Raw genomic sequence first — 10,122 nt, forward strand, 5'->3', positions numbered from 1 at the left:
CGATCTTCCGAGTCCCTAGCAACCGTCATCTACCTGAAGTGTGTCTTGAGCCACGAACGGCGTCTTGGGCGATGGGGTCGTCGTCAGAAGCGGCAGCGAAGCCGCGATACCGTCGGCGTGCGCTGCAAGCAGCGACGTCGCGTCGAGGCCATGCGCAGCCAAGACGGCTGCAAAGTCGTCGCGGTGCAAACGCGAGAGCGTCACCGCGCCTTTCGCAACGACCTGCGCACTGCGGTTGGCGCCGCTGACCAGGGCCTACAGATTCGAATCTCAATGAGCACATGCCACGCCGGCCACGGCAAAGTCCAACCAGTTCGCCAAAGTACGCGCCCGGCCCGAGCTCGAGAAAGGTCGTCGTGCCCTGCGTCGTCGTTGGGCCCGTGACGGCAACGACACCCGCGTCGACAAGGAGCAGGTGGTGGCGGTCCTGGCCAATCGAAAGAATCGGCTGCGCGTCCGGAAACGAGATGCGCTCGAGCTTGGCCGTGAGCTCGTCACGCACGTGGGGTGGCAACGTCGTGAGCAGCGACACGTGGTCGAGTCCTCGGGACAGCGAGGGCGGCAGCGGCAGCGCATTGCCAAGGAGCTCTCGATCCAAGTGCGGCGTCGGCATCGCAACGTCGATAGCGCGCAAATCCGCCGAGTACGGGGCGTGGACGATCGACGTCGACGGATGCCCGAGCACACGTGCTTGGAGGTAGATGGATCGCTGCACCTTGTCCGTAAACGTCACGGACGGCTTCTTATCAAAGCTAGCACGTCTCATTAGGACCGGACCGAACCGACACGGACAAATACTGTTCAATACAGAAACAGACAGAAAAATCCAGGAAAATCCAAGAAAATCCAAGAAAATCCAGAAAAATACAGAAAAATACAGAGACGAGGCAGGCAACGCACCTTCCAAAGATGAGGCGGAGCTCGGGCGTCGCCCCCGGCGCGAGCCATTGCCCCTACACACCGCCATGACTTCATACGACATAGGGCACTCAAATGGAGATGCATACGTCAATGTGGGACTGGCCATCGCCGAGCGCGCGATTGTCGAGCCCAAACCAGCCATCGAGGACCTAGGACGACGATTCCAGCGACGCACAGACCGTGCGTGAACCTACCGGCGGCGCCAAGTGCGTCGGCGTAAACGCTTGGAGCTGCGCAAACTGCAAGCTCGTGTGCGCGGCTTCATGCTGCACGCGCACATAGCGCGCCGTCGTCGTCACCGGCCATTCAAAGTTCGTCGCCGCCGAGGCAAACCTAGTCCCATACCACAGTGACATCTAATAGACCAACACATAGAATTGAAATGGCTACCGCATCGAGGCCAGCGCCTGCTTCTTCGCAGCCTCCAACGAGACGTCGCCGAACGGCGTGTTGGACAGCAGCAGCCACACCGGCACGAGGCGGTCCAAGAACATGTCCTGGCGGTTCCAGAGCACGAGCTTCGCCAGCGGTGTGCTCTACGCAAACAAAAGCTTGGTTCGTGCGCCGAGAAAGGCGAGCCTACCGCGAGCAGGTCGACTTGCCAGTACGGCTGGTCTTGCACGTTCGTGCGACAGCACATGTGCTCGAAATGACCGCTCGTGTTGCCGTTCACGGCCAGCTCAGGCACGCGTGGGCCAGGCACTAGTCGCCGCATACGCTGTCATCCCCACGTCGAGGCCAGATGCGACAAGAGAGTACCAGGTCCCGCGGGCGCGACAAAGATCGAGCTTTGCGTGACCGGCTTGTGCCTACGCGCGCCACATAGGACCATGGCAGTAGACACAGAGATGCTTCGTACAGCGCCACGTTGGTCCCGCCGGCAACCCGCGTGCGGTTGCCGGGCAGTGACTCCCACAGCACGAGGCCCCCGGCGCGGTCCAGCACAATGTACTTGTACTCGATAAGCGCGTACATGGCGACTTCGAGAGTCGCCTCCCAGAGCGTCGAGGTGCCGACATGCTTCTTGAGCGGAACTACAGGAAGGATGAGCGCTGGCGGCGGGTGCATGGCGGCGTCGGGGTACCGGCCTTGGCGACGTCCCATGCGCCGAGCTCTAGGCATGCGGATGAGAGGCTGCATGGGCGACGAGATCAGCGGCGCGTACCCGAGACGTTGCCAACGACGGCGACGTAGCGGTCGTCGGCGGTGAGCGGCGCCGCAGCGTGGATCTGGAAGAGGACCGCGGCCATGGCTCGATCGGGTTGACGAAACGTCAGTGGCCGAAAGATTTGCAAGCGGCGAGCGCCCCACACGGATTGGTCGAAAAGCGTCGGATTTTTCCATTGGTGCAAAATCAGATTCGCTTGCGCGCGGATTGGTGCGTTGCATGGCTCCTGGACGTGACACATCGCTTGTCGCTTGGCGACGGCAAGGGTTACTGGACCTTTGCCCACCACGATCGCTCGATGCGAATTGAAGCTCGAAGGTCGTCAAGTCGATCGATTGTTTAGTATCGAACGAGGCGTGCTAATAGCTTGTAGCCTTTGTATGGCCATCGCAGCCTCTCTAGTGTCCACAGATGCGCAACCTCGTCTCTGCAGCTTCAACGTCCACCATGCGAACCATTTATTGAAGCGGCCAACTCTCTGTAATGGTTAGCGATGCGAGTTACGTGAGAAGCACGTTCTGCGAATATACTCTGTGCGGATGTGTGTTTGCTGTTGCTGTTGCGGACGACAAGGGCAGACGACGACGTTGTCGTGGACACTGGCGGCTTCAGGCACTCGTCGGCGATCACTAGAGCCGTTCATCCATGGACGCTTTTCTTCAGGTTGTCGCTATTAGAATGCAACGCGGGAATACTACCCGAGGAGTGCTCGGCTGGTCGCTCATGAAAGGACGGTGTCATCATTGGGGCATGCCTTCCCAGCGTTGACCTCATGGACCGTTGTCACGACAAGGAACCGCGCAGTAGCGAGCTGTAGTGTCAAGCAGAGGATTCCCTCGGTCGCGAAATCAGTGTCCGAACCGCTAAACGAGAATCGGAGGGCCATTTACAGCCACTGCTAGCGGTCAACCAAGCGACTACTGACACTAGCAACCCTGCACATAATGACCCAACTGATGCTTCAGCCGATGCGTCGACGATGCAAAGGCGCTGTGGATGCTCAAAACCAAGGCTTGTGCACCCTTGTCAAAACGAGCACGATCCAAAACATCGTTGTGGCCGCTCGTGGCGCGTCAAACCTCTGCATTTGATTGGCTGTCGCCACGTCGGTTTTCAAACGCAGCCAATCCGCGTGCGTCATTTCCATTCCAAAGGCGCCATGTTGCCCGGTAGTATGGATCCATCCATTCCCGGCCACCCGAAATAGACAAGCAATGCGCTGGAGAGTGCAAGTTTTGATTTCGCGCTTCGATGGCCACACCGTCTCCGACCCACGCGCCCCTCGACGTCGTCACGCCGGCAACGACGACGCCGACCCCGCCGTACACGGCCGTCGAGGCAACGCCGCCACTTCAAACCCGTCCGTCGCTCACGTTGGACGACGTGGCATCAAGCATCACCAAATTTGTGTCCAAGATCAACCTCTTGCCAGACGTGCCACCGACGCCCAAGGAATTTTTGACCAAATTTTACACGGACCGGAATCTGCCCGAGAAGCTGAAAGACGTCGATGCGCTCGTCACGTACTATCAAGACGGGCGCATGCATTGGCTCTACGTCGAGCTCGACAAAAAGTACGGCAGTGGACAAGTCGGCCTCGACATGATCTCATGTTTCCTTTGTAGCTACGGGACCAATTTTGTCGCCAATCCGCCGTGCCGCGAGGTGCCGCGTCGCGCGTCGCTTGTCGCGCCGGTCGCTGCCGTCCCGGCCAAACCGTCCGTCAACAAAGGTGTACTATCAAACCATCAACTGTCCGGTGGAGACGGATTTTTCATCTAGTGATTCTACTGGGCAACTCGGGTGTCGGCAAGACCAACTTACTCAGCCGCCTCAACAAGGGCGAGTTCAGCACCGACTTTGCGTCCACGATTGGCGTCGAGTTCCTCACGCATGTGATGGAGATTGACGGCGCGAATGTCAAGGCGCAGATCTGGGACACGGCCGGTGCGTCCTCGTCGCCGGTTCGAGTCTACTCACGCGCGATCGGTTGTAGGGCAGGAGCGCTTTCATGCCATGATGGGCACGTATTACCGCAAGGCTGTCGGAGCTCTTCTCGTCTTTGACGTAAGCGACCCCGTCTCGTTTGAAGGCGTCCAGCGCTGGCTGGACCAGCTCCTCCAGGTATCGCGCTGTTTTGAAATGTATCATCTTTCACACTTGGTGGTAGGTTGCTGAGCCCGGCCTCGCCGCCGTCCTGGTCGGCAACAAGGCGGATGTCGAGCCGAGCAAGCGCATGGTGTCGACGGCCGAGGCGCAGAAATTCGCAACCGCCCACCACATGAGCTACATTGAGACGTCGGCCAAAACCGGCGCCAACGTCGAGCGCGCGTTCCGCGATTTGCTCACGACCGTGCACCGGACGCAGTCGCTTTCTCTCGAGAGTCGCGGCCGCACCCTGTCCGGGCTCGATCTCACGGCGCCGACGCACGCCACTTCGTCCACCGACTGCTGCTAAAACGACGTAGGCGATACCTTTTCGACCCATAAATTTATTAGAATCTATATTTTTCATCCGAACGTTATTTAGCAAGTTGGAAAGCGCACCCTCGTCCTGCTGCAGGTATAAATAATACTAGAACAGGTCTATGCGAAGCTGGCCCATGTATTCCAGGGGACGTGAGCATGATCGCTCGCTCACAAATTCAGCTTGATGTTGTATGCATACACTCCCATCCACAACAACAAATGAAATGATCGACAAATAGGATTGCGAGCACCGTAGGTCGTCGAAAAGGTTTCTTTTGGCATGAATCCTTCGGCAAAGTTTGGAAGGAATCGACCGCCGAGATCGCCCATGGTCATGGTCTAGGTAGCCATCTTTGAGTCCAAATTTCTCGACCCATAAGCCTCAATCGATCGAATGGCATAGCGCGTTGGAACCTCCAAATTGTCCTCTATCGACATGCCAAATTGGAGCGAAAATTGTTTCGGGCTCGGTTTGGCGACTCCACTGGCGCTGCACGGCAATGCCTGGGCAACTTCCTGTAAAAACAAATATGTATTCGGTTTCACAGGAGAAGAGCCACCGTGCCACTAAAAGGAATCGCGCAGAAAGGGTCCTTTGGAGCAAGTCCAGCCGCAGTCGCACACCTGAGAGCACATGTGAGAGCACGAGTGAGAGGGTGCAAAATGAGGGGGTGTTGCGGCGGGGGTGTTGTGTACCACGCAGCCCTTCGGTAGCCCTTGGTGCAACATCAGCGAGGCCTCCACGAAACGCAAGGGTAAAAAATTTACCTCGCGTTGCCGCAACATGCCAGCAAGTCCATGCAATATCCTATATCCAATCAAAAACCGTTCTGCGCTGCCAGGCGGCTGGTTGGAGCCGGACGGCAAAATGCAAATCGTTTCAAATGCCAGCTCGTCAAGTTAAGCTCGCCCCCTCGAGTTGCAGCCCATGAAAAGCCACGTTTTCGATGCGGATCACAAAAATACATACTAACTTTCTACCACAGTACTACTACTACGTACTAGTGACATCACCGGTAGAGTACTGGTGCGAGCATGTATAATCAATACGACGACTAGTATGAGTATGGCCAGCAAATGAGCTCAGCACCAAGCAGTGCGTTGGAAGCTCTGAATCTATTGGTTTTTGTATACTATACTGTGCCCGCGTCGAAACCGTCCTGACTCCAGCCGCTGGTCGCACCGGATTGGCTCGTACGTGGGCATCCGACGATGTTGATTGGCTCAACTTCAAAAGATTTGCTTGGGGTTGTTTGGAAAACGATGAACCGCGCCCGCAGCGCCTGCTCCGTCGTCGCGACGGCCGCCGTCGTCGTCACCCTCATCACGTGCGTGGCCATCGCCAAGTCCCAAGACATCTACGTCGGCGGCCTCGCATGGCCGTTCCTCTCTGACATGGGCCGCGATCCGCCCGCCTACTATGTCTTTGTCGTCGGTCTCTGCATCACGGCTGCGAGCCTCCTCTTCGTGTGGTACAGTATCATGTTGGCCGCCACGTTGCGTATGCAAGAGCATGGCTAGGTTCTTCAACTACTGCTACCAGTCGTCTGCGATGGCGGCGTCGGCCTCGGGCTGCCACAAGTGCCTCCGCGCCTTTGTCGCTGTCTGTGGTATGCTCTCGGCGTTTGCGCTGCCGATTCTGGTGCGTCCTGCGAGTGCCTTTTACCTCTATGCATCGTATACATTGACACTAGAGCATTTGTGATACCGCGCGGTTCCCCAGCGTGCACAATGCCTCGGCGTATGCGTTCTTCTGCCTCGAAGCCCTCGCCGTGCTCTGCAACGTACGTTGACCTCCAAAGCGATGACGACGTCGCATCATCGTGCATCTAGACGGTGCTCACGTACCGCATCTACCAGCAGCGCAACGAGGACGAGCGCTACACGATGGACGGCCTCGACCGCCAAGCTGTCGCCCGCGTGCGGCGCCGAGCCTGGTACGAGACGACATCTCTTCCAACAAAATGAAAAGTGGTGATGTCGTCTTCTAGGGTAGCCCAGCGCACGGTCGCAGCGCTCTTTTTGGCTGCATTTATCGTGTACCTTCCCGTGGGCCTCGCATTGTCCTGTGAGTTTGAGCACCTGACGATTGCAAAGGTACTTACTACTCTTCCTTCTGTTGTTGGATCGCCCAGAACGAGGTATTTTGAACTAGTGCTTGGACCTCAAGCTCGGTGCCGACTATTGCACGTCCACGATGATGCTCAACAGCACGTCGACCAAGCTATGGGACTACAGTACGTACTCCGACAATTTGATCCAAGGTGCTAGATGGGTCTAGGCACGCCCGAGTGTACGTCCATCCATCAAATGCGCGCAGGCGCCCAGCTCGGCTGCATCCTCACGCTCGTGGGCTACTCGCTCACGTTCCTCTTCAACTACCAAGACATGAAGAAGTATGTCGAGGACGACCGGTCGGCGTACGCCGTCGCGGGGCCGTAGCCTCCACTGCCGTCTGTGCACGCAATACAGTGGTTCGTGCAGTGTCTTGGATGTACTACGTACAGTGTATTCATGAAATTGTGATTGGTTGGACGAGGTATCGTTGCCCCACTGCAAGCAGCACGTCGTCCCGATGGACGCTCACTCGATAGCTTGAGAGAAATCATATGACCACAGATACGAGAGCTACCGGTTGTTGCTTTGGAAGTGACACGTTGGATGCGAGAGCGAAGCGAAGACTCTGTTTCAATCCACTGTGTGCAATCGCTTCAACGATCTTTCACAGACGCAACCAAGGTACGATACGCTGGAATTAATCGCATCCGTGCATCGGACGCTGTTAAAAAGACCACCAAAGCATGAGGTATTTTACCGTCTAAAGTCTTCCAGTGTGCTCTGGGTCTCTGAGCGACACTCGATGCGGATGATGGTTGCGAGCTGCCCTTTACACGCCAAGTACAAAAGCACAAGTACAAAGGGTCGTTTGAAACCCTTTACACTGCAAACACAGTGCAATCCCAGCGTCTCATAAACCATTTTTGCATCAACGACGACGACGAACATGACTGCTTACTTTGGACGCGCGACGATGGTCGCCTTGAGTGCTGGGCTGGCCTACATGATCTACTCCAACGCCACTTGCACGCCGATAGACGTCGCCGCCGACGCACCCACGACAACTACCACCACGCAGTCGACTGCTGACGAACAGCAACACGATCATCTCGAGACCGATGCCAACGCGCCAGAACCACTTGAGGCCGCGATTGAGCTGCCGCAGCTTGACGCTGCTACCATCCTGGAACTTCTTGAAGACACACAACAGCGCCAGTTGGACGCGATGCAGGCGTCTCTGGACGCATCAACTGCCACCGCAGCAGCACTGCAGCAACAACTTGATACCTCCAGCGCCCGAGCAGCGGCAGCCGAGGCCACGATTCGAGCTCAACAGCACGAGCAGGATGTCATGGCCGCCGACCATCTTCGCGCGATCGACGCACTCCGAACCGAGCACCAGCGCCAGCTTACAGCAGCGCAGGCCTCTTTGGGCGAATCTGAACTACAGGTCGCGACTCTTCAAGACCAACTCGACGCCTCGATCGCTTTGCAGGCCACCACACAAGAATCTCTCGACGAATCCGTCGAGCGTTTGGCGCACCAAGCTCTCGCGTCGCTCCACGAGTCGGCTGCAGCGGATGACGTCATCCGAAAATTGCAGCTAGAACTCAACGCAGCGAGCGTGACGGTCGAGGTAGCAACGATGGACGCGGCGAGGGCTCTAGACGAGTGGCGCCGCGTGGTCTCGAGCCGCCTGTTTGAATGTCCACGCTGCGGCGGCGTCGACGACACACCCATCATGATCGAGTCGGAAGAAGCACCAGTCGACGACATGGAGCGGTGGCCGTGTGAGGACGCCTTGTCCGTGTCGGCCATCCTTGCAGCACCGCCGCAGCTGCCATCCATCACCGAGACGATCGAGGAGCTCAAGGACGACGACGACAACCTCTCGTTCAGACTACGACGAGAACGAAAGCTCAGCCGACTGCGCGAGGCCGGGCTTTGGCCACTCGGGCCCAAGAAGGAGCCCAAGCCACCACGTCGAGCTCCGCGCTTGCCGAGAGAACAGCGCCCTGGCTTGGCCGATATCTTTGCTGGTCTGGGAGCACTAGGTTTCGGTGGCTCTCCGCTCTAGAGCTGCTCTGGAGTAGTACGTAGCAAGACAGAGAAGTAGTAGTAGTGTAGTGTAGTTGGAGGGTAGTTGGAGGGTACTAGAATTAGTTGTTTAGTGCTGCACTGAATTGGTATATTGAAGCTATATCAAGTGAAAATGATATCAGTCTATTCGATCGGACAGCCGCCTTTGCCCTTGGCCGAGGGTCAAGAAGAAAGTCCCTTCTTGACGTGGGGTAGTACACTTGGTGTAGGGTCCATGCAGCGATATACTGCTTGGTGTCGCCAGCACGTGTCCATGCACAAGCAGCCGCCACACAGACAGGCGCCGGCAGGGACGACGCCAGCGCACGCGCGATGCGGCCGCCGATTGGCCACGTCACGTGTCGGTCTTATTCTGCAACCCACTCGATTCGCGCGCCACGTGGTGCTGCCACCAACCACTTAAAGTATCACAATTTAGAAAATCGTCTACTTGTACATGGACAATATGTACAAGTTTACCTCGCCTTGATCATGTATATACGGTGTACACTGTACGAGTATACTATGTGTGTGCCACAGCGTTATCACACGTGCGTACACGCGTTGCAGTCGCGTGTGAAATCCCAGCCCCACCTGGGCTACCAGGTGGTCCATCGAGGAATAAAATAGAACCCTAGGAATAATAATATGGTGTGGGCGATTGTCATCTCTTGGTGTTTGTCTGGCAACGGCCTAATGTATTGTAGAAACTGTGTGTATTTTAATTGCTGCAACGTAGAATCGATATCAGGTGGTTGCAGTGCGTCGGTCGTGTCTTTTTCGCCCTTTTTCACACGTGTAAAATTGCGTCGGATCGTGCCAGCCTCCACGCTGCTACTCTACTATGTAAGCTTACTTGGCGCTGATCCTGGACGAGATACCATGCTCTTGGAGCTCTAAATCGCTGCTGCTGTGGCTACACCATCGACGTTTCGTGCTGAAGAGCATCAGCGATCTCAGGACGCCATGTGCTGCTCGTCTCGGACGCTTACGCTAGATTCGACCAACATAGGCAGGAAGGCGCCACGTACGACACCGTACATGTACTACGTAGTAATTGGGACCCGACCTACTGCTAAAACTTCTTTTCAAACAATAGCAAGATGCTAGAAGGACAAAGGGGACTTCAGTACCTCGAGCTTCAAGTGGGACCCGCTGCAACTTCACTCGCACGTGCTCCATCGATTTCAGAGAGGACATGCGTTCGTTCTATCCCGTTGCACTCTCCACACATGACGCTTGCGCCTTGCCTCGATCGATGGGCAAGATCACCCGAACGACACCTGTCTCTCAACGCCAAGCAATAATGAGAGATCCTGGCCTTGCATCATCGCACGACGCTTCATTGACACCAAATATATCTCGTTTTCAAGCCGTCACTCTCGTCACACCTACAGCACCAAAGGATGAAGGATACGCGTGCATGG

The 10,122-nt window shown here is 56.6% G+C and overlaps 4 protein-coding genes across 4 annotated transcripts in view; 2 read left to right on the top strand and 2 right to left on the bottom strand.

Moving 5' to 3' along the window:
- Positions 1 to 15: 15 nt before the first annotated feature.
- On the bottom strand, positions 16 to 2,171 carry SPRG_15973 (hypothetical protein; the record flags this gene model as incomplete). The annotated part of the gene is made up of 11 exons (XM_012355206.1): positions 16 to 255; positions 311 to 752; positions 901 to 953; positions 1,008 to 1,070; positions 1,116 to 1,254; positions 1,312 to 1,457; positions 1,505 to 1,623; positions 1,681 to 1,730; positions 1,781 to 1,955; positions 2,006 to 2,035; positions 2,087 to 2,171. The coding sequence occupies 11 exons, from the start codon at positions 2,169 to 2,171 to the stop codon at positions 16 to 18; spliced, it is 1,542 nt and encodes a 513-aa protein (XP_012210596.1).
- Positions 2,172 to 3,315: 1,144 nt separating this feature from the next.
- On the top strand, positions 3,316 to 4,601 carry SPRG_15974 (hypothetical protein). The gene is made up of 5 exons (XM_012355207.1): positions 3,316 to 3,663; positions 3,715 to 3,821; positions 3,872 to 4,036; positions 4,086 to 4,213; positions 4,260 to 4,601. Exons 1-5 carry the CDS (start codon positions 3,341 to 3,343, stop codon positions 4,545 to 4,547), a joined length of 1,011 nt encoding a protein of 336 aa, XP_012210597.1. The 5' UTR covers positions 3,316 to 3,340; the 3' UTR covers positions 4,548 to 4,601.
- Positions 4,602 to 5,821: 1,220 nt separating this feature from the next.
- On the top strand, positions 5,822 to 7,000 carry SPRG_15975 (hypothetical protein; the record flags this gene model as incomplete). The annotated part of the gene is made up of 7 exons (XM_012355208.1): positions 5,822 to 6,030; positions 6,080 to 6,200; positions 6,253 to 6,342; positions 6,392 to 6,495; positions 6,550 to 6,655; positions 6,714 to 6,795; positions 6,840 to 7,000. The coding sequence occupies 7 exons, from the start codon at positions 5,822 to 5,824 to the stop codon at positions 6,998 to 7,000; spliced, it is 873 nt and encodes a 290-aa protein (XP_012210598.1).
- Positions 7,001 to 9,651: 2,651 nt separating this feature from the next.
- Positions 9,652 to 10,122, bottom strand: part of SPRG_21654 (hypothetical protein) — a gene marked incomplete at both ends in the record, with an annotated part of 1,763 nt that continues 1,292 nt past the window's right edge. The window contains one exon of the mRNA XM_012355209.1: positions 9,652 to 9,688. Coding sequence (XP_012210599.1) covers positions 9,652 to 9,688 — 37 coding nt within the window. The remainder of the gene's footprint in view (positions 9,689 to 10,122) is intronic.

The sequence above is a fragment of the Saprolegnia parasitica genome (assembly GCF_000151545.1).
Source record: "Saprolegnia parasitica CBS 223.65 unplaced genomic scaffold supercont2.217, whole genome shotgun sequence".
NCBI classification, from domain to species: Eukaryota; Oomycota; class Saprolegniomycetes; order Saprolegniales; family Saprolegniaceae; genus Saprolegnia; species Saprolegnia parasitica.